A 27,140-nucleotide genomic window follows, 5' to 3' on the forward strand; every position below is an offset into this window, starting at 1 on the left:
GGATCTACACAAGTGACGCCTTGCTGAATTCAGAATTTTGTCTACTTTTCTAAAAATGTATAGCTTTCCGGGATCCATAATTGCTTTCATACCCAGGTCTACCATTAACTGGAAGGAGGTTGAAAGTACAAAAAATTGCAAAAATAGGCAATGTCCAAGAAAAATGCCAAAACTGTGTACATTTTTTTCGTTTTTTGACAAAAGTCTGCTTGTCCCTGAAAGCTGGGAAAATGGTGATTTCAGCCCCACAAACCCTTTTTGTATACCATTTACAGGGAAAAACCCAGACGCTTTCCTTTGCAGCACTTTTTTCCCATCCCCCCCCTGTTTTTTGGCTAATTTCTGGGTCCCCTCCAGGGGAATCCACAAACCCTGGGTACCTTTAGAATCCCCAGGATGTTGGAAGAAAAGGATGCAAATTTGGCATGGATACCTTATGTGGTCAAAATGTTACAGGGGCCTAAGTGCGAACTACTCCAAATCGCCAAAAAAGGCTTAGCACAGGGGTGGGGGGGAGGGGCCTAGCAGCTAAGAGGTTAACGCATTTAAATTCAACAAATCTAAAGGCGGCCTTACCACCCCCACCTCCCCCAACCCCCCGACCTCCCAAGCAACTAGCTTGGATCTCTGTCAGCCCAAGATGCATGGTGGCTTGTGAACCAGAAAAGTCAAACCTCACTTTTGTAACCAATAGAATCCCAATCACTACGCCCCATGCCCCTCAGCTGTACCCTCCTCATTCGTCACATATACCAATAGAGCACTCAAAGTCCATAATTCTGGCTACAGGCCACTCCCTGAAACAGACAGATAAGATGGTAGAGAAAAGGATGTGCGGCTTCACTTTGGCCTCTCTGTGGCACAATATGAGAATAAAGGCCGACCATAAAACGATTTACTGGGAACATCGAGCAAGTCGAGGCATAAACATTATAGGCAATTTGGGAACATGGGACAGTCCTCTACCGTCTTCTACTCTACGCTCGAAATTTTACAACTTCTGAAAATGAAGAGGGAACTTAGAAAATTGGTTCACCCTCATGCCCCTTGCTACTGGGTAACTTTACAAAGACTGACCAGGGGGCCTTACATATCTAGAAACATCTTGAACCTAACAAAAACTATTTAACAAAAGGTCTCCAGAGGAAATGGAGCTCGTATACACAAATTACGCATAGTACTTCATTTAATGACGAAACATGGCAAACGATTTGGTACTCCGCATTTTTGGCCAATATCGCCTCTTCTTTACCACAAGCCAGATTTTGGTCCATTCACAAAACATACTGGACTCCTGCCAGACTCCACAAACTGGGTTTGAAGAAGTCTGACATCTGCTGGAAATGTGAAGCGGTGGTGGGATCTTTGGAACACAGGTTTTATTCGTGTAAACTGGTTCAACCCTTTTGGATTAAAATACAACTTAATTACCTAAAACATTTGAAGTACCTTTTACTTTGGACTTCCTCAAGATTGTGTTGGGAATCTCAGCAAATTCAACCTCATCCACCCTATCTGTTCAAAAACCCATTACTTCTCTTCTTTTTCTAACCTTGGGCACTGAAGGAGTGGAAATCGAGATTCGTGATCTGATTTTAAAAAATGGCAGGCTTTGCGCTACTAGAAGTGCGGATAGCATATGTGCTTGAAATGACAGTTCATAGTTCAAGGCAACTAGGGGACAGCCTTGATGTAAACTGACAGGAATGCAACCCCCGTAATCAACACTATCCCTTCCACTCAGTAAGCCTATAGCTGCGATTCTACGAAAGTGCCCATTTGTTCCGCCCCCATTTGAGAGAGCATGTTGGGGCTTGTATTTTTTTTGTCATGACGCAGGACCCTGGCAGACTTGCTTATCAGAGCATCACTCACTACCCCCCCCCCCCCCATTGTATTTATTATTTTGATGTGTACTTCTCTTTGTAAATCATTTCTGTGCCTGAAATGTGTACATCGGCTGTGCAGTACGTTACCGGATCAACACTCTCTCCTTGAGTGTATCCTCCAATGTGTATCCGACTCGTCGTGTACCCTTTTCGATACAAAGCTTGATGAAATCTGTTGAAATCAAAAATAACCTCAAATAAAATAACAAAACAAAGTTTTGCAAAAGTTCCGATCCTAACCACGTGCTGGCACTGTTTCCACATGCTAGAGATACATAAAAAATTACATTTGAGAGCAAGAGGACATTAACGCAGTACTAAAACTGACGGAAAACAAAAGAAGCCATCCCAAAGACAATAACCGGAAGAGACTTCCTAGAGCATAAACCAACGGCCAGGATACATTGGATTCAGGTTCTGATCGAGAAAACACTGCAAGTAAACAAACACTGGAAGCCGCAGCTCGCACAGGCCGTTCCTGCAGCGTCCATGCATGCACTCTCCCTCTAACGAAGAAACACGAGAGCTCTGCTCTGGGACTCTGCACTTACTGAGTATGACTGATAGCTAGTCCAACATTAGCGATTTAGCAGCTGTTCAGAACAAATACCCAGCTGCAACCGAATTCAATCCTTTTCTCATGTGTCTCGGTTACACAAAAACAGCATGCTTATCACATGGCTTCACTTTCAAGAAGGCTTCTGCAGAGGCCCCCCCCATGCAGGTCTGGCCCCCGCGAGGGCATTTCAAATCAACAGTGCCCCCCCCCCCCCCCCAGAAGTCGCTGGGCCTCGCACGTTTACAGCATCTGCCGCGAACGGATTAATGGCTGCATGGACTGTGCGGAGCTAAAGCCAAGGCTCTGGAAGTCAGCGAGGGCGCGCGGGAGCGCTCGCGCAGGTGGACACACAGCTTTCACAGGACTCTGAAACTTGAAGTTCCCAGGCTGACATCAACGTGCACACAATGCACTCGTGAACATATCCGTTCATTCAAATCTTCTAGTCTAGACGTGCACTAGGGGAGCAGCTGTCATTCGTGCAGGCATCAGATACAGGTCAGCAGGCGTGGGGCTCCACTGTGCCACGATTATAGCTATCTAGCGCCTTGATCACTTTCTACGCGCTGTCGCTGCCTTCTATATGATCACTGCAGGTTACAACCTGCACACGGACGAGGTCATTAACCCCTTACAAACCGATGAGGCAGCCACAACTTGCAATTTTTTCTCACACAACCGCTGGAGCGTCTATAACCAATCAAAATTCAAGTCCATATGCACCTGGAAACGATTACACGGCATGGGGCTTCATTTATATGTTGGCAGGGGTGGTTGGAGCGGAGGTGAAGCGAAGCTGCTGCATCTGTGAGCACCACTGGTTGCAGTGGGAGCCAAGGATGCTAAAAAGGGGGTTTTAGCAGGAGAGAAATGCAGCAGCGTTCTATATAGTTAGCACAGGCGTGATCTCCCTCTCTTCTATATGCCCCCCGCCTCTCACTTGTCTTGCTAGTATGAATGTTTGCATGTGCAGGTACGTTTGGCTGCGCTGGGACCCAAAGCAGGGGTTTACAGAGTATCTCTGTGGACCCATTACTCCCTACACTTTCCCTGCTTCAAAAATCGAATCCACTTAAGCTCTAGGGCGATACAGACGTTGTGTTAGGTTGGGTTTGGAATCCCCCCCCCATGGCTCCTCTCGGACCCCTACATACGACCACCAATAACACTTGCTGTGTGTGCTGTGTGCTGTGTGTGTGTGTATAGAGGCCTCCCTGAGCTGGGGGTGGCAGTTGTGCCGGCAGCAGATGTTCCAAGGCCGATCATGTGTCGCTCTTAGGTCCTGTCAAATACGCCTGGGTGCCCTGGGCCACATTCTCCCACACAGATGACCCCACAGAAGGGATGACTCGTTCCCAAGTCAGATGTCTTTTTGTTCTGTTAACTAAACTCGAGGTGGCAGCAAAAAGAGTAAGACCCTGGGTACACACAAAATTGTATGCAGAACAAATCCCTGATCCGCAGAGATCTGTTTCAACAAAAACGAACGTAAGCTCAGGCCCAGGCTTGGGCTACAAGAACGTCGACAGAAATCTGGGTAGTAGGATCAAGTGAAACAAGCATTAAAATGCAATAGGTCTCGCCTTTTATTAAGTTAAAGCCATTTGCTTTGCTATACAATACCATTAGCAAAGCAAATGGCTTTAACTTAATCAAAGGCGAGACCTATTGCATTTTCAATGCTTGTTTTTCCATATGTGTGTGTGTGTGTGTGTGTGTGTGTCTGAAGACGTTATAACACTGCACAAAAGGAGAGGGGGTGGGGGGGGGTATATCTAGGTCCAGGGGCCTAACTTGTTTATTGTACAGATTTATTATACAGGTTTATTGCACTGGTGATAAAGTGTTGCACACACGGTTCCCAGTGTCACCCATAAGCACAGTAACGTCACAAACCCACCCAAAGGCTGGCAGCCATGACTGACCCTGTGAATCTGCAGACTGCTCTTTATACACCCGGAAGTGAGCTTCCCCTGCAGACATCACGCTGCTGGATCTTCCGGGACTGCTGGGCCCTGACTCAGCACCAGCCCATCCCAGCCTTCAGTGGAAGATGAACACCACGTGACCCACCCCGGCCATCCCTCACCTGACAAGACTGGTAACTGGGGTGTAAACAGAGCCGCCATGATGACCTCCAGGGCCAACTTCTAGGGGCCAACCACTCAGGGCAGGGTCACTGACTCCATGGGCCGATCTCGGAGAGGATTAATGCCCTTGTCAGCCCCGCAGGAAGGAAGTGTGCCAAGGAGATCTAGGGGGGCGCCGGTGAGACGGCTGGAGCCTGCAAGTGACCCCCAGTGACCCACGCCAAGGTCACTGACTCTCACGGACGATCTCAGAGAGGATTAAAGCCCGAGTCAGCCCCGCAGGAGGTGTGCCAAGGAGATCTAGGGGGCGCTGCAGAGACAGCTGGAGCCTGCAAGTGACCCAAGACAAGGTCACTGACTCCCTGGGCCGATCTCAGGATTAAAGCTTGAGTCAGCCCCGCGGGAGGTGTGCCTAGGAGATCTAGGGGGCGCCGTAGAGACGGTTGGAGCCTGCGAGTGACCCCCAGACATCTGCAGGAGGTGGTCACCCCGCTGAGCTACCTACCGGTTACACAGTAATAAGGCCCCTAACAGGGCCCTCTCCGGAAGGAAAACCCTGCCGAGCCCCGTCTCGAGTCCAGTTATGGGGCGCTATATTGGCCATATTATATAAGGCCCAAAGAGTCAACGCGAGTGAGGCCAGGGGGCATAGCAGCTAAGGATTTAATGTTCTTATGTGTGACATCACTGTGCCCCAAGTGTGACACTGAGTGTCTTTATCATGAGTACAATACAGCAGCCGCTTTTTGTGTTCTGGTGTTTTTAAACCCGTTCTTCATCTTGTAATGGGAAATGTCACAAGTGGAGTTGTATGCCTCACACACTCCACGCAGCAGCCCTTGCGGGACCCGCGCTCTGTGCCGAGGGGCCTGTGAAGGGGCAGTGTTTGCGTGAATGGAAGAACGGGAGGAAGCTCAGTGTGACGGCATGTGCACAACTCAACTAATACCATCTGCATGGCAAGTGCACAACCTGCTTTGTCAATCATCCCAGAGAGCAGCGGAGACCGCAAAACAGTCCTCACAGAAACACCGGCCCTGACCGCTGGCCTTTAATGCATCGGCTTCAGGTGGCTGCGTCCACTCGGTTCAATGAAAACAAAGACTACAACCCCCAGAATGCATTAAGCTGAGATGTGGAAGTCTCCTGACCCGAAGGAACATGGGAACCTACAACAAGCTGTCGGCGTTTGGAAATATATAGTGCACAGCAGATGAGTGTGTAACGCCGCAAGTGAGAGGTCCAATCCCGGTGGGCAGGGCTAAAAGGAGACAAGGTGGCAACAAGGAGGAACTAAGCCTCCTTTTCAATCGTGAGCCTGGGTTTTGCATGCAGGATGACGCCAGCGAATGAGGAAGAGGGGCAGGGCTTCAACTCCGCCTCCGAGAGCTTTGGAATCTGTATTGATTCCAAGAAGCTCTGGTATGACGAGAGCAGCGCATGCGTGCTGCTTTCGCCAGCCGAGACCTAAAAATGAGCAATGGCCAAGCCAATACATTTGAAAGGCATACTTGTGCGACAACAAAAGCAGTAAAAATGGCTGCTGCAGTGTAAGACAATTAAAAGGACAATGCATGGATGACAAAGAATAAATGTGTAATGACAGTGAACATTTCAGATGTAAAATAGTCCCGCATGAATTGCACTGGAGGAGGAAGAAAACAGCCAATACAAACAAGGTGAGATTAAAATAAGACAAGATTGACAAGGTCTCAATCCAATGGCTGAGGGTTTCAAAGCTAGAGTCTAACAGCTACAGGAGGCGGCCCAAAGACCCTTTCTGAATGTAGAGAGTATATATTGAAGACAATATGTTTGCCATGAATGGTGCAAGGAGATTAGAGGTCAAACCTAAAAAGGAGACAGGCCTTTTCTGACCGGTCAAGATCTGGTTTACAAATAAACGCAAGCACAGCCCATAAGAGCCCACACATTTATGGATACTATTATGGTTCACTGGGAATCTTTTTATCAGTACCTCTGAATGTCAGGATGTTGCACCAAGCAGGTCTGCACTGACGCCGTTCTGCTACAGAAATGAAGTGTGGAACTCTTCTAAGGCCACCACTCTCACATGCTGAAGTCAGTTCCTTTCTTTCCCCGACACTAGACATGGATCTGGAGCTACCTCTCGCCTCTTTGAGACCTTTACCTCTCTCAAAAAATTGTTTTACAGTATGCAAAGGACATGTCACCTTCCAAATCGACAGGCTTTATGCCCTTTAAGCAAAACAAATGCCCATGACAGATCCTCACCAAATTTGCTTGTACTGCCTGAGGCCAATCACCTAGCGCAAAACTTGCTTCATCGGTAACTGACGAGAGCTAAAATCAGAAATGAGATGCTAGTTGTTTATGCGCACTTATGAACAGATCAGCATTTCAATACGTTTCACCTTAAAACAGACGAGCTGCAGGTTAGACATGCAAAACAAATAAGACAAAAAACGTTCACGGGTTTAAAAAGAAAATAACTTTTTTATGAAAATGTTGTTTTCGTTGACTTCATTTGTTTCTCTTTCAATGCCATTCTTAATGTAACATTGCAATTACAGGCACCAGAGTCTTTTGAACATTTTTCTTCACCTTACAAAACATGAAAAACCATGCCTAAAAGGCTTTGCAGAGTGAGTTGGAAAACAAAACAAAAAAATAGAAAAGGCTCAAATTTTGTACGTTCAATTTGAAGGCAATTATGGCACATTAAAAACTGGAATTAAATTACAAAAATGATCAAATTTTATAAATATTTTTCCACTGTACAAATTTTCACAGTCCCACCCAACCCATTTTTATTCACATTTATTTTGAAATCACGTCCCGCTTCATCGTTTCATCCATAAAATATATTTTTCCTTTGTTCATATTTAAAAATATTTACAAAAACTGACAAGTTCCTTCTCAAAGGCTGTGAAACGGGGGTCATGACGAGTCCGTGCACGGTGACGGCGGGGGAGGATAGAGGTGGAAGTAGCTGCGCTCTGTGGCCGGAGATGGGGGACAGCTCTCCTCTGCAGACATGTATTGGCTCCTAGGGGTCGGGGGAGGAGGGTAAGGGTCAGAGTCAGAGTTTAAATCCATGTAGTACTTGTTGGACTTCCATCTACTCGTAGTGTAGTCACTGTCGCACACGTCTGTGCTGCATGGTGTCGTAGGTGGAGCCATCCCACGGATAATGTACGGCCTGGAATTCAACAGTAAACCATTTAGTTTCTACTCTTTCTCATTATCTTTAAAGCATAGGTAAATAAAAACAAAAATGGCAGAAACTTTTTAGTAAGCCAACAAGCAACGATTTCTTTTTTAGGCTAAAATTACCTTTTCCCTCAAACTCTCAAATGCAATTCTATTTTTGGTCGCTCTTACAGTTTTAATAACATGATTCAAAACTCCTTGCTGCCACATTCGCCATAGCAGGACGTCATGTATGACATCTCTTAGCAGAAAAGCTCCGAAAGAGACTATACAAGCCCAGCGGCAGCTCTCACCCAAAGTTAGGGCAAGTCTGATAAAGCAATTCTGTGAATGGAAGAGGGGGTTCAGTATCTTGTCTGAGATATTCTACTTGGAATACAATAAGCATGCAGCAAGATCTGAGGGGGCAGCATCCAGTGGGTCTGTTTTTTGAACTGTAAAGCCCTCATTAGGAGTGGCCCAGATTTGGCATTAAGTCTGTCCTTTCCCCGGGGATAGCAATGGTGCTGGCGGCTCTGGGGTGAGGAGGCAGGTGCCGGGTAGTTGGCATGGCCCTTTCCCCGGGGATAGCAATGGTGCTGGCGGCTCTGGGGTGAGGAGGCAGGTGCCGGGTAGTCGGCATTGCCCTTTCCCCGGGGATAGCAATGGTGCTGGCGGCTCTGGGGTGAGGAGGCAGGTGCCGGGTAGTCAGCATGGCCCTTTATCCGGGGATAGCAATGGTGCTGGCGGCTCTGGGGTGAGGAGGCATGTGCCGGGTAGTCGGCATGGCCCTTTCCCCGGGGATAGCAATGGTGCTGGCGGCTCTGGGGTGAGGAGGCAGGTGCCGGGTAGTCGGCATTGCCCTTTCCCCGAGGATAGCAATGGTGCTGGCGGCTCTGGGGTGAGGAGGCAGGTGCCGGGTAGTCAGCATGGCCTTTTATCCGGGGATAGCAATGGTGCTGGCGGCTCTGGGGTGAGGAGGCATGTGCCGGGTAGTCGGCATGGCCCTTTCCCCGGGGATAGCAATGGTGCTGGCGGCTCTGGGGTGAGGAGGCAGGTGCCGGGTAGTCGGCATTGCCCTTTCCCCGAGGATAGCAATGGTGCTGGCGGCTCTGGGGTGAGCAGGCAGGTGCCGGGTAGTCGGCATGGCCCTTTCCCCGGGGATAGCAATGGTGCTGGCGGCTCTGGGGTGAGGAGGCAGGTGCCGGGTAGTCGGCATGGCCCTTTCCCCGGGGATAGCAATGGTGCTGGCTGCTCTGGGGTGAGGAGGCAGGTGCCGGGTAGTCGGCATGGCCCTTTCCCCGGGGATAGCAATGGTGCTGGCGGCTCTGGGGTGAGGAGGCAGGTGCCGGGTAGTTGGCATGGCCCTTTCCCCGGGGATAGCAATGGTGCTGGCGGCTCTGGGGTGAGGAGGCAGGTGCCGGGTAGTCGGCATGGCCCTTTCCCCGGGGATAGCAATGGTGCTGGCGGCTCTGGGGTGAGGAGGCAGGTGCCGGGTAGTTGGCGTGGCCCTTTCCCCGGGATAGCAATGGTGCTGGCGGCTCTGGGGTGAGGAGGCATGTGCCGGGTAGTCGGCATGGCCCTTTCCCCGGGGATAGCAATGGTGCTGGCGGCTCTGGGGTGAGGAGGCATGTGCCGGGTAGTCAGCATGGCCCTTTATCCGGGGATAGCAATGGTGCTGGCGGCTCTGGGGTGAGGAGGCATGTGCCGGGTAGTCAGCATGGCCCTTTATCCGGGGATAGCAATGGTGCTGGCGGCTCTGGGGTGAGGAGGCATGTGCCGGGTAGTCGGCATGGCCCTTTCCCCGGGGATAGCAATGGTGCTGGCGGCTCTGGGGTGAGGAGGCAGGTGCCGGGTAGTTGGCATGCTCCTTTCCCCGGGGATAGCAATGGTGCTGGCGGCTCTGGGGTGAGGAGGCAGGTGCCGGGTAGTTGGCGTGGCCCTTTCCCCGGGGATAGCAATGGTGCTGGCGGCTCTGGGGTGAGGAGGCAGGTGCCGGGTAGTCGGCGTGGCCCTTTCCCCGGGATAGCAATGGTGCTGGCGGCTCTGGGGTGAGGAGGCAGGTGCCGGGTAGTCGGCATGGCCCTTTCCCCGGGGATAGCAATGGTGCTGGCGGCTCTGGGGTGCGGAGGCAGGTGCCGGGTAGTCGGCATGGCCCTTTCCCCGGGATAGCAATGGTGCTGGCGGCTCTGGGGTGAGGAGGCATGTGCCGGGTAGTCAGCATGGCCCTTTATCCAGGGATAGCAATGGTGCTGGCGGCTCTGGGGTGAGGAGGCATGTGCCGGGTAGTCGGCATGGCCCTTTATCCGGGGATAGCAATGGTGCTGGCGGCTCTGGGGTGAGGAGGCATGTGCCGGGTAGTCGGCATGGCCCTTTCCCCGAGGATAGCAATGGTGCTGGCGGCTCTGGGGTGAGGAGGCAGGTGCCGGGTAGTCGGCATGGCCCTTTATCCGGGGATAGCAATGGTGCTGGCGGCTCTGGGGTGAGGAGGCAGGTGCCGGGTAGTCGGCATGGCCCTTTCCCCGAGGATAGCAATGGTGCTGGCGGCTCTGGGGTGAGGAGGCAGGTGCCGGGTAGTCGGCATGGCCCTTTCCCCGGGGATAGCAATGGTGCTGGCGGCTCTGGGGTGAGGAGGCAGGTGCCGGGTAGTCGGCATGGCCCTTTCCCCGGGGATAGCAATGGTGCTGGCGGCTCTGGGGTGAGGAGGCAGGTGCCGGGTAGTCGGCATGGCCCTTTCCCCGGGGATAGCAATGGTGCTGGCGGCTCTGGGGTGAGGAGGCAGGTGCCGGGTAGTCGGCATGGCCCTTTCCCCGAGGATAGCAATGGTGCTGGCGGCTCTGGGGTGAGGAGGCAGGTGCCGGGTAGTCGGCATGGCCCTTTCCCCGGGGATAGCAATGGTGCTGGCGGCTCTGGGGTGAGGAGGCAGGTGCTGGGTAGTCGGCATGGCCCTTTCCCCGGGATAGCAATGGTGCTGGCGGCTCTGGGGTGCGGAGGCAGGTGCCGGGTAGTCGGCATGGCCCTTTCCCCGGGATAGCAATGGTGCTGGCGGCTCTGGGGTGAGGAGGCATGTGCCGGGTAGTCAGCATGGCCCTTTATCCAGGGATAGCAATGGTGCTGGCGGCTCTGGGGTGAGGAGGCAGGTGCCGGGTAGTCGGCATGGCCCTTTCCCCGCGGATAGCAATGGTGCTGGCGGCTCTGGGGTGAGGAGGCAGGTGCCAGGTAGTCGGCATGGCCCTTTCCCCGGGGATAGCAATGGTGCTGGCGGCTCTGGGGTGAGGAGGCAGGTACTGGGTAGTCGGTATGGTCCTTTCCCCGGGGATAGCATTGGTGCTGGCGGCTCTGGGGTGAGGAGGCTGTTACTCGGTAGTTAGCATGGATTACAGTTTTCAGCAACTGAAACCGTCGTAAAAACAAAACAGATCTCTGGTGTTCCCATGGGACTCATAACTCCGATGAGGCCAATGACTACTGTCACTGAAACCCTCGGAATTAAGAGGCCTCTCCTACAAGGGCCCAAGTGTCTTCCCTTTGAAGTTCTTCCTGCAACAGAAAAATTTAGGAAGGCCTTGGTAGGACAAGTTAACAAAAATAATATAATTAGCTAGAAACCCCAATCCTTAGTAGTGATTAAAACAAAAGGTTTACAGGGACATGCATCAACGTAGGATTTTGCGAGTCCTTAATTGCAATTACAAGGAATCGCAATTAAGGACTCGCAAAAGCCTTTGCATGTAGGAATCGCTATAAAAATAGCGATTCCTACACATTCCTTATTTGCGACTCGCAAATTGCGAGTCACAATTAAGGAATGGCTTTCCATTCATTCCTATGGGCCTAAGGCCCATAGAAATGAATGGGAAATTGCATGCGCAATTTGCGAGTACCAATAGGCCCTCGCAAATTGCGCATGCAATTTCAAGGGTGTCAAAAGGACACCCTGTTGCACCCCTGAAATTTATCTGTGCACATATGTTGCGCACACACATGTCCAAAGGGCATGTGTGTGTAACCTAAAACTTTTAAAGTTTCCGCTATTTACCATCTGGTATGATTTCGCGGTAAATAGCAGGCCAAAATAGCGAAATTGCTAAAAAGGCATCTTGCATTGCATTTAAGGAATCGCAATTTGCGATTCCTTAAATGCAATTGCAATTTAAGAAATCGCAAATAATTGCAATTTTGAAAAATTGCGAGTGGCAAGTTGTTTCATGCATCGCAAAAGCTAATTTTGCGATTGCAAATGGCTTTTTTTTGCGATTCGCACCGTTTGCGATCGCAAAAACGCTTTGATGCATGTGCCTGCTAGAGCGGAATAGAAAGACAGCTGCAATTGTGCAAATGGTCCCTTACCTGTAAGATCTTATTGTTGAAGGACTGTTAGAGGAGTAAAACATCTCAGTGTTGTATAGTGACCGATCAGTTGCTGGTGATGGAGGCGGGTTCAGGATCTGTGAAAAAAGTTCATTTAAAGTGAGTCTTTAGAAGTCTGAGGAGAGGAGGGCCGAGGGAAACAGAAGAGGGGGGAGGGTTTGATGTACAGGTCCCAGTATCTCCTCTCATATCTCAGTTCAATCCACCCCAAATGTTGTCGTCTGCAGATGCTGAGTGTGGATGTAAGCTCTTTTTAAGCAAATCTTACCCATGAGCAGCTAACAGATGGTTTAACAAGCACTGGTTTTTATAATACCAGCCTCTCGCTTTTATATAAACTCCATCACTGGACATATAGTCAAGTACTGTGTGAGAATAATTTGTGTCTGGTGCAGCAGTCTGGATCTTAAGGTTAAAAATGATTGTTCCCCTTCATCTCAATCAAGCAAGAAAACCATCCAATCATAATCAAGGGGCTGCACCAAGCCCACTCGACGTATTCTATTGTTCATAATAGGTCTAATAATTTGTCCCACAAATGACCCATCAAATTCAACACATCTATAAAATGAATTAGCTTACGCCTCAATAGAAAAACCAAGACGTATTGGGGCTGGTGGATCCTACATAAAAAACGTTAATTCCTGTGTGCTATCAGTGGTGAAGAACGAAGAGTAAGTGGGTGCAGTCACTTGTCACCATGTACGGATGTGGCCGGAAATGAGACATTTAACACAGAGAGAGGAGGGTGTAAAAACTTCATATGTTAAATATGCAATTCCAACCTAGTACATATAAAAATACTCAGAAAAGCCCAAAAAGCCATTTTTACAACGGTCTCATATTAATTACAAAATTTATTTTTTGCAAATCGTACAACCTACTTATTCAGCTCCCAACAAATGAGCACTGATGTGGACTTTCATCCTCTTTGCCACACCCAATGCACCTCTTATTGACACCTCATCAGTGAATGTACTTGAAAGAACAAAATGTGTTTCTTCTGCACCCTATTCCTGATGCGATAGAGACAATCAGATACATGCTTATGTTGAAAATTCTATATGGGCTATAACTGTTAAACAAGACGCTAGAAGGGTACGTTCCTGCCTGTCGTGACCTCTTACTCTCCATTGACAGTGAGGAAATTATCATGCCAAAGGAGCAGCATCAAAGATTACAGAACTATCTAAGACACTTTTCCCCATGCCTTACTTTTCTGCCCCAACCTACATTCACCATCTTTCCTGTAAGGGACACATCAATGCCGCTCTCCTTCTCTACTCCTAAACATAGCACCATGCTCACCCCAACCACGGACTCCGACTAAAGTCCTGCTCTTTGGTCAATCTCTCTTTGCATGTTTCATATTCTATCATATTCACACACATCTCAATACTCTCAGCGCATCACGCCCCCGCTACAGGACATTTCTGCGGGATAGACCATATCAAGATGCCAGACGATGACTTTTGGGTCTCCTGGCCTTGGGCGCAGGCGAAGCCTGATCTCTTTCCACCTTACCTGTGGGTACAACGTTGCTTTAGTGCTGGAGGAGCTGCTCGACGAGGCGCCGGTCACATGGTTTCGGTCATAGAGCGGGGCACCGCTGCTGCCTCCCATTAGGCTCTTGGAACTGATCACAGACTTGCCGCAGGAGATCCCTAGAGGAAGAGAGACAGCTTTATTTGCTTCTTTGCTACATCAGAGACGTGAAACTATTGTTACACTTTCTTTTGAGGTTTGTAAATCAAAAGCATTGCTGTTGCTCTATGGCCTCCTATTATACAAGTGGGATCTTTTCAGAAAGATTCAGCCGACTCACAATGGGAACGCAGGACAGGAGTCGCAGACCTAGCTCAGCAACTGGATACACGACTCCATGCCTGGGATATTTTACTCACATTTGAGGTGGGTCCTCGTTCCACCTCGTGTGGATACAATGGAGCACAGAGAGAACAAACTGAGAATTTATCACCACAACTCACAAGTTTCTAGCTTGTGACTTCCCACGGGCTCTCTGCGCAAGTAGCACAGCCACAGAGCGTGGCAGTGTGACATACCCTCCACAGTGTAAAAGGAGATGAACAGAGCATTAGAATTGTGTTCTCAGAGTGATTACATATCACCTATTGTGTTATGTTGTGACATTGAGACAGCCGTAAGGAGTCGAATGACCGCTATAAACTCCTATCGGGGCACATCTGAACTCGAGCAGCAGGTTACCAAGATAGCCTTAAAAAAAATAAAACAATACCCTAAAAGTAAAATGATCTCTCCACGCAGGGAGGACTGCAGTGGGGAGAAGGGTGGGTGTCCCCAGGGCTCGGGATAAACATCGCACTAGCCAATTTAACACTTTACAATCCTTTGTGATTTGGTAGTTACCCGGAAAATACACAAAATGCCCATATTGTACTTTTTTTTTCATTTGGTTCAGGCTATCGCTGCCAGGAATAATGATTACTTGTATTTCTCATCAAATATGCAGTAAAAAAAATATTTTTCCCTTAAAACATCTACTCCCACCTTCCACAGTGAGCCTCATCTCAATATTTGATTTAAGAGTCCAGGATACGGCACACAGCCGCAGGCCTAAAACAACGAAGCCTAAACGTGCAGTCAGTGCAGTGAACCCGCTTTCGCAATCGCCCCATTTGCGTAGATCCATCGAGGGGCATCTCCATGGGTGGTCTGGCTGACGTTTGGAAGAATTGTACTTACAGCAGCTGTTTTGGGATTCCTCGCCTCTTGGGTTGCCAACAGAAGGCTGAGGCTGCATGGGAAATGAACTGAATCCATTCGATACAGATATTCATTTATTCAATGACGACATGAACGACAGCCAATCCAAGATCTCGATTCTGGCGGTCTTTACTTGGCAAGGCTCGTTATTTATAGAAAGAAGGGCTGTGCTCTCTCTGGTCTCCCTGCAGTCCAGCTAGCATTGCTCCTCTAGCCACAAATGGCAAAAAAACACAATATCCCGCTTGCACGGGTTTTGTTTCCTGCTGCAAACTGTTGCCCATGGACCACTGCGAGAGCCCCTTTATTCACCAGGCCCTGCTACTCTGATGCAATCACTGGAGCAGTCAGTGTGTGAAGCACTGGCATTCGCACAGCTAAAGTGACTCTACAATATTCCTAACTTTGAAGAACTGGAGCGGTGCACTACCAGACGTCTCTTTACCAATGACAGAAACTAGTCAGTACCTCCGTATAAATCAATTCTTTAGTTCAGATTTCCAGAAAAAACACGAGCTCCAGCCAATGCGTTTTGTTCAACAGATTGAACTTCCGTCAGGGCATAAAAATATAATGCGAGCTATTTGAGATCTGAAATGAATGGGTACCCAAATGTCTCTGTAGACGGTAATAAGTATCCGAAATATCACGTCTCAAACTGTGACTCAAAATTCTGCGTGGGCCTCCTTGATAAGGGCCCAGTGTGTGCGCCTAATGCCGGCGGTCGAGAAGGCTCCTTCCTCACTCCAGGATGCAAACCATGAAACTTTGTTTCAATGTGGGGATTCATCCTGCCCCACGGATCTAAAAACCACCAGACCAGGGAGACCGGCAATAGGGCTCCTTTCCTAGTGTTCCAGGGGCAGCTGAATATCCTATTTTGTCTCACCGATTGCCTTGGTACATTTACACGCCTTACATTGCTGGAAGGCACCTGCAGTGTACTGTAGCTGCACTGGTTTAGCGCAACATAACCCTGCATTAGCGCCAGGTAGCACGCTACACCGTGGGGGAGTGCTTGCCTGGAAGAGTCTTGTATTGCCTTGAGGTCTATGTGAGGAACCTTTCGGTATTGCACTGAAGAGGTCAGATTGGTGCCAGGGAGTGTAGCGCTTAGTGATGTAATGGATGGAGGGGAGAGAGAAAGTGCAATCACCTTTAGGTATTGTACTAAAGAGGTCAGAGCGGTGCCAGAGAGTGTAGCGCTTAGTGATGTAATAGATGAAGGGGAGAGAGAAAGTACAATCACCTTTAGCTATTGTACTGGAGAGGTCAGAGTGGTGCCAGAGGGTGTAGCGCTTAGTGATGTAATGGACGGAGGGGAGAGAGAAAGTGCAATCACCTTAAGTATTGTACTAAAGAGGTCAGAGCGGTGCCAGAGAGTGTAGCGCTTAGTGATGTAATGGACGGAGGGGAGAGAGAACGTGCAATCACCTTTAGGTATTGCACTGAAGAGGTGAGAGTGGTGCCAGAGAGTGTAGCGCTTAGTGGTGTAATGGACGGAGGAGAGAGAGAAAGTGCAATCACCTTTAGGTATTGCACTGAAGAGGTCAGAGTGGCGCCAGGGAGTGTAGCGCTTAGTGGTGTAATGGACGGAGGGGAGAGAGAAAGTGCAATCACCTTTTGGTATTGCACTGAAGAGGTCAGAGTGGCGCCAGGGAGTGTAGCGCTTAGTGGTGTAATGGACGGAGGGGAGAGAGAAAGTGCAATCACCTTTTGGTAATGCACTGAAGAGGTCAGAGTGGTGCCAGAGGATGTAGCGCTTAGTGGTGTAATGGGCGGAGGGGAGAGAGAAAGTGCAATCACCTTTTGGTATTGCACTGAAGAGGTCAGAGTGGTGCCAGAGGATGTAGCGCTTAGTGGTGTAATGGACGGAGGGGAGAGAGAAAGTGCAATCACCTTTTAGTATTGCACTGAAGAGGCAAGGTGTGAAGAGGTCATCACACCTGTGCATCTCTTCCCTCCCTCCAGCGGAGTACCTAAAACCATCTGCTGTGATGGTGCCTCTGCTCTTCATACATGTAGACTTTCCAGCCACGGCCGAGGGGTTCTCGAGATCACTCATGGATGGCTTTATTCAGAGCATCACTGTGAGGGCCTCAGCAGTCTCTCCAGGGGCTGTGTGGAGCATCTAGACGAGTCTGCTCTACATTCAGCCGAAGAGGATTCTTTCGAGAGACGCACAAAAATAGATTCCTGTGATCACACTTTCTCTCTCTCCCCTCCATCCATTACACCAATAAGCGCTACACTCTATCGCACCTGAGTTTACTTCAAGTGTCAAAAACAGATCACCAAAATCTATCAGATTCTAAACCTTAAATATCCATGTCTGGTACAAAGTTTAATCCGTGAAAGAAGGCTTCATCTTAATTATCACGTTTGTGGGTTGTTCTTTCTCCCTCCTTCTATTTCTTTGCCTAGGGTGGGCTCTACTAGTCATGGAGCCCTGATCTGCAACTTTCTCCTCCATGCCCCAAGTCCTGGCTCGCGTCCTCCTGCGCACTGCATTTTAATGGCATTTGATGACATCTATTATATTCTTGCCACGGATTGCCTTGTGAGCCACACAAAGGGAGTCTAGGAGAAAAACCTAAGGATTGTGCACAAAGAGTCTCTCTCTCCCAACAATGATGTGCTGTGGTCTTGATTCAAATGGAAACATTCTGTCTTAATGTGAACATAATTTCCAATTAGGATTGCAACTTTAGAAGGCTGTGTTCTTATTGCCACTGGAAACCTCATTCTTTTTTCTTCCAATCTCATATTAGGAAGCTTAGAGAAAGGTGATCTGTGATATTAGTGATGTATCAGGTGGAGGAAGTAGAGCAAAACTAAGGACATCCTCCAACTATGTCTTATCTTGCACCAACTTTTCACAGACGTCGTCACTTTTGCATGTGTGGGAAGGAGTTAATCCAGCACTGAAGTAGTCTACATCATTGTGTCAAAGCCTGTGCACACTTCTGTAGTGTCTCAGTCTTTACGTTCCATAGGTTACACCAGTGCTTAATCTGTAAAAGAAGAGGTGACGGGGCCCCAAATTTCTTCAGAAACCCAGCGCTTCTGGATGTCTGGGTCGCAGAATACCAAGGCTATCTCGTGCCTCTTTCTCCCACCACCATACTCTCGAGCCCTGTCTTTTAAACATTAACACCAGTTAGGACTATTCTCAAGCCCGCAAGTTATGGGCACTGACGCACAATTAGGAGTGTGTGCTCAGGATCATACGGTTTTGCTTAAGTGGGAAAGCTGAGATTCGTATTCCGATTCCTCGGGCCACAAATAATCCAGAAGCACTGACCCCCTCCGTTTGGAACAGATTATCCTGATCACACGACATGGGCGAGCACCAATAGGATTCCAAAAGATCCCTGTAAATGCGATAATGTGTGTTTTCATATTGCGTTTGTCTCTGCTGTTTGATAAACATTAGCAATGCCAACATCAGGGGGCTGACAACACGGTGCAAAAGCAATGCACTTTACCATAATAACGGCCACCAGTGCAAACACGGCATTTCACTGACATAAACCAGTAATAAAAATGCGATTCTTGCACCATCCAGCTGGTGGAAATGTTTGAACTAGTCCGAGAAGAATGAGTTACAGTGGCTGCAGCCGCCTCAAGGACGTCGAGGGCAGTTTGCAGCTGGAATGGTTTGGCATCTAGTTAAAGTCAGTATTTCCGCTTGTTTAAATTACTGCACAAGGTGTAACTGCCAAACGCGTCCTGCTCTTTCCTAACCTGCCTCGCTCCAGCTCAGCCATGAGCCAGCCCCCAGTTGCAATTATCCAATGGGAGACCACAACAGAGGCAGCGCTAGGGTGCACCAGGCGCAGTGACGTAAGGATGAGACTAGAGTGAGACGAGGTCAGGCGCGATGACATCATCATACTCACTTTCTACTTCCTGGATCAACGTGGGCCAGCCTGAATATATACCAAGCAGTTTATCCTGCGGGGTACATCTTTCATTTCATTTTGGATTAGGGACCACCACGAACTGAAGAAAAAAAATCTGCAGACCCGCCCAGCAAAACAAGTGCCGGTGCTGAGCACAGGAAACCACTGTCTAAAATTAAGCACTGGGTGACACTAATTATGCCATTTTCCCACACATGTTGCAGAGATTGTAGCAACAGAAACGTGTTATTTTCATCTCCCTGAATTGCCCAATGTTACAGAGTGGGTGGTCTTAAAGTGGGGCTTACAGCTGACTCGAGATTTTCCTTCCCCACGCAGCTCACTTACAGGAAGCAATTTGTTTCTGTTCTCGTCAGTTTATCAGGCTATTTATTTAACTTATTCAATTATTTTAACAGGCTCAGTCTTCGGAGTGTCATTAACCTCTCCTCAGATAACCATTTAATTCGTGTTGTGTAAGTTTCCACGACCTAGGATGCCGAGCTCCAATATGTGGGCCTAGATATCAGCTTTGTTTTTAACAAGCTGGCGATGAACATTTTCACTTTACATTCCAGAGGGGCAAGGTGCCTTGCCTCAGCCAATGCGTATAGACAGATACTGGCACCAAACATAGTAATTACCGATCAAACCGCACAAGAACAACAAAACACTGAAGTAGAATGCTCAAAATTACAACAACCTTACTTCAAACTAGATCATATATAGAGCCAGACCTCTGCAACGCCTAACGGTACCCTACAGATAAGGTATCGCCAGAAAGCATGTCAGACAAGGTGTGCGTTTGAATTAAATACACTGAAACGCATACATTCTAGGTAATGCAGCTCTTTTGAGGCGGATTTGAAGGAAAAAAAAGATATGAGGACTGGACCTAGTGAGAAACGGGTTTGCCAAAGAACACCTACGAGAATCTGCTCCTTTTTCAGACACTTCAGTTTTTCTCAATATTGTTCTCTATGGAATTGACAAACTGGCAAGCATGGGGTGATGGGGTGTGTTATAAGTTTTTAAAATCACATTTTCACCCCCTCCACAAAGATATGCAGAAGTCTTACCAGAAAATGTTCCTGGCTGGGACCCGCCAGGAGCGATGAAGTTGAGAGGGACATGGGGTGTTCCACTAATGTACTCATGCGGGAAGGGCCCATTGGGCCCCGTGTACCGCTGGCACACCACTCGCTGACAGACGAAGTACATGCCACCCATGACGAAGAGGGAGAGGATTATTCCAATGACCGGTCCAATCGCACTGCTGTGAGACTGCTGCTCCTCCACCACCGGCTTGCTGATTTCTGAAAAAAGACAAAGCCACCCAGTGTTAGATAGGACTGGAATCTGAACCCCAACTGCTCAGAACACAATGGCAGCAACCACGCATAGCCTTCTTAATCTAATTTTACAAGTGCATGCTTAGGAATTGGCTGATTAGATTGGTTGTGCATCTAAATTCCTCAAAAGATAGCCTAGCTCACCAACCCCCCATACCTCCTAATACATTAGAGGCAAAAATACAATTGATAATATAATAAACTAATTTGGGCTTTTCTTGCCATGGCCTTACCTACTGAGTACAAAACATCTAAAGTTTTATTTTTACTTCCCTATGTAAGTTATTGAAAACATAAGCCTCGGTTAGATAACAGGGGAGAACAATACCTCAGTCAAATGCAAAACAGCATAATTTGGTATAGTGCAAATTGATGAACTACAGGCTAGGCCCACAGCAGGTACATAGTCAAGCAAGAACAGCCACACACCCAAGCACTAGAAACAGATGTGCCCACTAACCGAGGACCTCTGTCGCAGACTCACGGATCTGAGCAATGCCATGCTGGAAAGTACAATGGTCACAGGTTTTGTGGCAAGACCAAGGGCGTAAACCAACAAGTGAATGGCAGGGTGAAAGCTAGATTCTCTTTCAAGAGCGCGATTGTTCCAATGTCTACTATCTGTAGGACAATGCGTGCAAAGGCAGGTGTACTAATGAGCAAGTCAACTTTGCCCTTCTCCCTGTGGCTGAGGGTGGCGATTCTGTGCATACAATAGGGGACCTGGCCATACATTGCGAGCCTAGCGAACTTGTACTCAAGAGACCGCTAAACTCAAATCAGTGCACAGGCAAACTGCAGCAAACCCAAGCCAGTCAAGAAATGCACGGCCATTTTATTTCGCTCTCTAGCTACTTTGCGCTCTCTAAAAGCAATCAACTGTCAGACGCACAAATAACAATTTGCCTTTCAAGTCTACCTTGTGCGCGAGTGTTATGAGAAAGATTTAGACTGAAGAGCAATAGACGCAGGGCATCTACTTGTTAATTTGTGGCCGAGTTGCTCGCTATACTACTATGAATGAAACAAACCTGCTTGGCAACACTACAATAGGCACAACATATTGCCCACATCCAACGTGGTACTGGGCTGTCTTTCGGGGACTAAGAGGGATACAAAACAAGGCTCATGCACCACAGAGGTGTACTGAGCTCAACTCTGAACTGCGCATAAAGATACTCCAATGCACTTTATCTGTCAGCCACGAGCCACCCAGGCCAAAAACCATGTTGTTGGCATCCTGTAAAAAAATTTTTTTAGATGTGCTTGATCACTGATGATTTTAGTTTTCCGAACCTAGAAGGTCCCTGACAAACGTTGATCCATGTTATTCGTGTCATCTGCTCTTCCTAACTCGGTCTTGCAAATCTGTAACCAAATATCTCATTGTTCACAAGTAGCAGGGAGACCAGAAAGGCCACAGAAGGTAGGACTACTAGCAGAAGTTATACAGGCAAGAGATTTCCACTGTGTCCCTGGGCCCAATTCTGGGTTGCAGGCTACCGACCAACCATGCCGATGAAGTCTTTGATGAAAAGTGGGAATACACTGCTTTTCCAAAAAGATGCCGCTTACACAAGGATCAGGGTGAAGAACCTGATGATCAGGTACATCCCAGAACAAACCTGTTCTTTGCACGGCTAAACCTGAAGCACAAATACTCACCACACATGAATTCGTCTGAGCTGTCACTGCAGTCTGGGAAGGAGTCGCACTGCTGTTTAGTCAGGATACACTCACCGCTGGCACATCGAAACTGGTTTGGCTGGCAGATTGCTGAAAAGCAAAAAGAGGATTTTGAGTTAGTGATCAAATTTGTGATGGAAGCAGTTTATAGTCTAGGATGGGTGAAAAAAATCTTAATATGTACAACTTCACATGGAGGAAATGCCAGACCTGCTGTCAAATACTTATGAGAAGCACTACTAGCAAAGTTTAGAGCTGTAATTCTGACAGAGCACTCAAGGCAACAGTACTTGGAATGCTGCTTTTCATATTGTGTCACGTTGGCAAGTACTTGTAAATCAAGTAGATGCCACTTGTGTGATAATTCAGTGCTGCTACTGTGCCTGGAGAGGTTGTAGGCCGCAGCCGGGGTAAGTGGTTGGAGAGTTGTATGAGTCAGAGGTAGCCTGTGTGGAAATAGCAGGGCGTGGAGCCAGAGGGCCAGGACGGTGCTCTCTGCAGGATTCAGATGGCCTACTGCAGCAGATGAAGGCGACAGTGCAGGAGAAGATGGATCAGAAGACAGCACATGGTTATGGAAAAGGAAGGAAAAAAATTGGAAAGGCGTCCCATGAGGGACCTGCCCTCTTAACTAATGTGAGGACAGATGGAGGCTGCTATTAGCCGTTCTTGATTTATTTGTATTTACACACACTTTCTGTCATCCATTCTGCTTGTTTTACTTAAAAGACAAGAACACCTACAACAGACAAACTGCCAATGCGTCAAGGAGACAACTGACTACTTATGTGTGGATGTAGAATGGAAGTAAACTCACCATCACAGTCTGCCTCATCTGATTTGTCCTGGCAGTCCACTTCCCCATTGCAGCGCAGTCGGGCATCAATGCATTGTCCCTTCTCGCACTGGTACTGGCTGGAAGAGCATACTGGGCAGTTCTCCTCGTCACTCTGGTCTTCGCACTCTGAAAACCCATCGCAGCGCCAGGCCATGGGAATGCAGTCTATTTCCCCTGTGGCACAGGTGAATTGATCTGGGGAACATGTTGGGGGTTCTGCAACAGCCAAAACAAATAAATTATATTAAATTAATGCTAAATGCACATATTTTTCAGTTTGTAACACAATGGGATCAGGGCACGGCGTCGGCCAAGGTGAGTGTTGCTCAGAGTTGGAACCCACTACAGGCTGTGGATCAGGTGTCTATGTCAAAGGGACTGGTGCAGATTGTGGCACCAGGACCGAAGTCGGCACTGAAGCCAGAAGAGGGGCACAGACGGTTCCTCTGGTGGTAGCTCGACTGGCGGCCCTTGTGATCTTTGGGGCCCGAAGGAATGCCAGAGGGAGCTGGAAGCATGCAGAAAATGCACAGTATGGCCTTCCCATAGGCCTTGAATTGGCTGAGACTTCCTCAACTGACCCAGAAAGGTTCCAGACTCGTGATCGGTTCCTCAGGAGTTCAAGAGCAAGATCGGGTGGTCACAAGTCTTGGAGTCATGCTTCGGCCCAAAACACCAGAGGCACGCCTAGTGGGGGAGCTGTCACAGACATTTGTTAGTGACAGTCCATACAAAGTGTACAACCTGTCATTTTAGGAGAGGACATTTCCCTTGCACACACGAAAATGTAAGAAAAAAAACCTAGTCAGTCGTGAAGGAACATAGTTCCGGTTCCACCTTTGAAGGAGCGTTAAGAAAGGAAGTGATGTCAGCGTGCATAAATTGCACTTTCATGTGCCTTCATTCTCCATTTCCAGAGGAACAAAGTCGGCGTGAAGCATCAGGGCACCACCTACCAGCACGCAGGAGTACTGCCATAGAGTTTTCCTGATGCAGTTTGAATCTGTAGTTAGAAGAATCCATCAAAAAAGACTAGTGTTGCAGGTATCTGCTCCTTTTGAGACTGGTTGGCAACCCTGGCACCCCCTCTTGCCTGTTTCTTGCGAAAATCTGACATGAATGTTTGTGACTGCAGAGCATCCAAGACCAACGCAGTATCCGTACACTTCTTGATCTTCTCAAATATACTGTCCACTTGATGGTCAAACAGAACGTCAATGAGATGCTGCTGTACCTCTGGCTTGAGCCTAGACATGTATGACAACTAAGTATACTGCAGGTGTTTATCAAACTGGAGGCAGTGTCAGTTGAATCCACGGTGCATCATATGTTCACATTAGAGATTACCTCCCCCCTCTGCCACAAGTTTGTGTCTCTTTTAGTGATACACCTCAGGCAGGTGCTTAAGCACCTGCTCTTTCTCCAACTAGTGGTATTTGCTGTAGAGACAAGAGCAGACCGCCTGAGATGGCAATTCTCTTCGGAGTGGCTACCCAACCCCCTCACAGCCTCTCGCTTTCCTGTTACATCAATCATTTTGCTCTCCTTATCCGGACAACAAGCTGTCTCAATTGCTTAGATGAAGGTTCTCCCCCTGACTGTGTGAATAACCAGGGAATTTGGTGGGACATGTCCCCTGTTTTACATGGCATCACCTGGAACAAGCTTACATTTCTTTTGACTCGTGGGGTGATGAATCAATACCTTGACTGGGTCCTTCGAATGTTCAGTAAAGCACTTGGTCATATTTTAAGCATCATCAGGCTAGACCTCTCGGTCTTGGAGAATGTCTCCACCAGCAAGTCCTCTTTCTCAACATGAATCTTTGCTTTGTGGTAGCCTGCTGCCCTTGGGATAATGGTATGGTGCATTGTGGTGTCATCCAGGGCAGAGGCCTTTAAAAGACAGGGTTCTAGGTCCGCGTCATCCTTTATGGTGACATGATCAGCCTGACAGAGGACACATGGTCCCCATCTGTCCTTTCCAATGGTGAAGTGTCAGGCTAGACTTCTTCACATCCACATGCTGCAGTCAGTAATGAGTTCTGCTCTCACATCTATTCTTCTCCAATTACATGCTCCCTCAGTTCCTCGGTCTTACATTGCATTTCTGAGCCAGAACTTAGACCTAGCAACATCTCAGCGGCTTCGGATTACTCCTCATGTAAATACCAGAGTCTGAAGCTACTGGAAGAAGGGAAAATGCTCAATCAGGCTAGTTCCAGGCATCACTCCACCTTCTGGGCCTACGCCAGATGCCGATATAACTCTCATCGATGCTCGATAACCCTTCCTCCATACCTCATGTACTACATGTGTCAAATACTTTGAGGATGTAGGCTTTTATTTCAAGGACAACTTAAGAATACACTTCCAGTCAAGGTGATTCCCAGCAGGAGCCATTCACCAAGCAGATTGACACTTCATTCTCTCATTGCCGTTTCGCTCAGAACCAGCTTCCAGAGGACAGGTCTCCACTACACTTAAATCATGACTCTTAATGGCACATATTGGCCTTCTCAAAAGATAAGCTCAGCACTGGTACTGTTCCTTCTTGTCCACTTGAGGTGTGATGTGCAGGAGGTAGCAGAGTGAATATGGGCTTCTGTTTTTAGGCACCGCTAGCGATCCCTAAGTTCCCTCTCATAAACCACTCAAACACTTAATGGAGATTCGGCCTGAAGGGTGTACTGAACAAAAACTTACTCAGAGGAAGCAAACTGCATGATCTTTTCCATTTCGAAAATCGATAATCTAAGCCTGTTTATTTTCTTGCACTGTTACAAGGGTCTCTTATTGACTTCATAACCGAAGCAATACAATTGCTTTCAGCAGCGCTGTGTTTTTTTGCAGACATCAAGCTCTTTGAGGTAATACAACGTGCTGCAAACAGTTTATTCATAACTTGCCAAAGGAATTTTAATAGAAGAATAAAGCAAATATTTATAGAGTCTTGTTTGAGCTAGATCTGGCCAGTCCTTCCTCGCCCTATCCTAAGCTGTTCTGTGGCATATTCTGCAAAAGCGAAAAACATGAACGAAAGGAAGGCAAACTTTGCAAACATTCAAGACCCCAAAAGACCTGAAACTCCTTGAGTGGGTCAAGATCGTCATCTCTATGAAAGGATGAGTGTGTTCAATTCAAGGCGATAAATCGATGAGCATTCTTGCAATCTTGAATTAGGAAAAGCCTGCTAAGGAATGTTCATACAATCCTCAAAGTAGAAGAGGCCAAAATATTATCAATGAAACAAGATCAGCAATAAAACCAGCATGGTATTCGCTGAGCCAGAGTGGCGTATAACTGGCCTTTGGACCAGTAGTCGATCGACTGATCCCAGCGCATGGACCTGGAAATGTTCTCTTAAATCAGGATACATGGTATTCAAATAACTTCTGTTTACATTTATAGTCTAGAACTGCCAGCCAAGGTTGTGTAAAGCAGACATCCAAGCGGGTCATTAGGTCAAATGAGATGTGCAAATACTGAGGTCACCATCATTTGCAGTAGTGGCTCTGGGATGTAAACAGCATTCGCACTTACCTCCGCAGGTCAGGAGGTTCTGCAGGAGCACCAAGTGAACCGGGCACGAACATCGGGGTGTCCCGTCTCCTTTGGCAATGCAGATGTGCGAACAGCCGCCGTTGTCGTGTGAACACGGGTGAGCCGCTGTGGAACAGAACCATAAAAGAGCGTTACCAAACAACCCTTTAAGAAGTGCAGTATACATGTGCAAAAGAGACCAGAAAAATAACTGCGCCATTGATTAGGATTACGTCATCGTGGCTACTGCTTAAATTAAGATGAATGTTCACTACGTCAATCAAATTTGGGGTTAGCAGACAGAAAAACGTTCAAATTTTTTAAGGTTATGCGAGGGTAGAGAAGTGCTCTACATGCCGTATGCAGGACGCTTCAGCGGCCAGGGGTGTGAGGAAGGAATGCGAAATAAGGGGGGGGGGGCTTTACTGGCGTGGGTATATTCAGGTGCGTCACCGACTCCTGGGGCTAGCCATGCGGTGAAATGGAAGGGCCGATCCCGTACAGGAATAACCGTTGAATCACGCCACGTCCGACCCCACAGAAAGGCACTGAGTGTCCGTAACTTCTGTAGGTCTTGAGCTCCGACTCAGAATAAACAAAATAGCAACTCAAACAAGCATTGGCATAGCCAATAGGTCTCGCCTTTGGGACCTTATAAGTGTTTAGCCATGCAACAGTTGCATAACTAAACACTTATAAGGTCCCAAAAGCGAGACCTATTGGCAATGCCAATGCTTGTTGTAACTGCTGCAATCTATTGAAGCCTCACGGAGAACATTAAAGAGGCCGTGCGGCCGCGAAAGTGATCGCGATCAAACATCAAAGCGGCCATGCGGCTGCAAAAGTGAAAGTAATAGCGGTAAAGCGCGACGCGCGCGCCCGCGCACATGCACTGTATGTCTAGGCTGGTCTGGCAGCACTTTTTGGAGCCCTCACAAAATGTCTCGCCAGACCAGCGCATGCGCTGGGTCAGGCGAGACCTAAAAAGG

The 27,140-nt window shown here is 48.2% G+C and overlaps 1 protein-coding gene across 1 annotated transcript in view; it reads right to left on the minus strand.

Moving 5' to 3' along the window:
* Positions 1 to 6,996: 6,996 nt before the first annotated feature.
* Positions 6,997 to 27,140, minus strand: part of LRP5 (LDL receptor related protein 5) — a 382,460-nt gene continuing 362,316 nt past the window's right edge. Inside the window, exons 17-23 of the mRNA XM_085644789.1 lie at positions 26,152 to 26,277; positions 22,589 to 22,825; positions 21,751 to 21,861; positions 19,813 to 20,049; positions 13,608 to 13,747; positions 12,063 to 12,160; positions 6,997 to 7,722 (exon numbers count right to left, since the gene is read on the minus strand). Of these exons, the coding sequence (XP_085500915.1) occupies positions 7,461 to 7,722; positions 12,063 to 12,160; positions 13,608 to 13,747; positions 19,813 to 20,049; positions 21,751 to 21,861; positions 22,589 to 22,825; positions 26,152 to 26,277 (1,211 nt within the window). The 3' untranslated portion in view covers positions 6,997 to 7,460. The remainder of the gene's footprint in view (positions 7,723 to 12,062; positions 12,161 to 13,607; positions 13,748 to 19,812; positions 20,050 to 21,750; positions 21,862 to 22,588; positions 22,826 to 26,151; positions 26,278 to 27,140) is intronic.

The sequence above is a fragment of the Triturus cristatus genome, chromosome 3_1, assembly GCF_964204655.1.
Source record: "Triturus cristatus chromosome 3_1, aTriCri1.1, whole genome shotgun sequence".
NCBI lineage: Eukaryota > Metazoa > Chordata > Amphibia > Caudata > Salamandridae > Triturus > Triturus cristatus.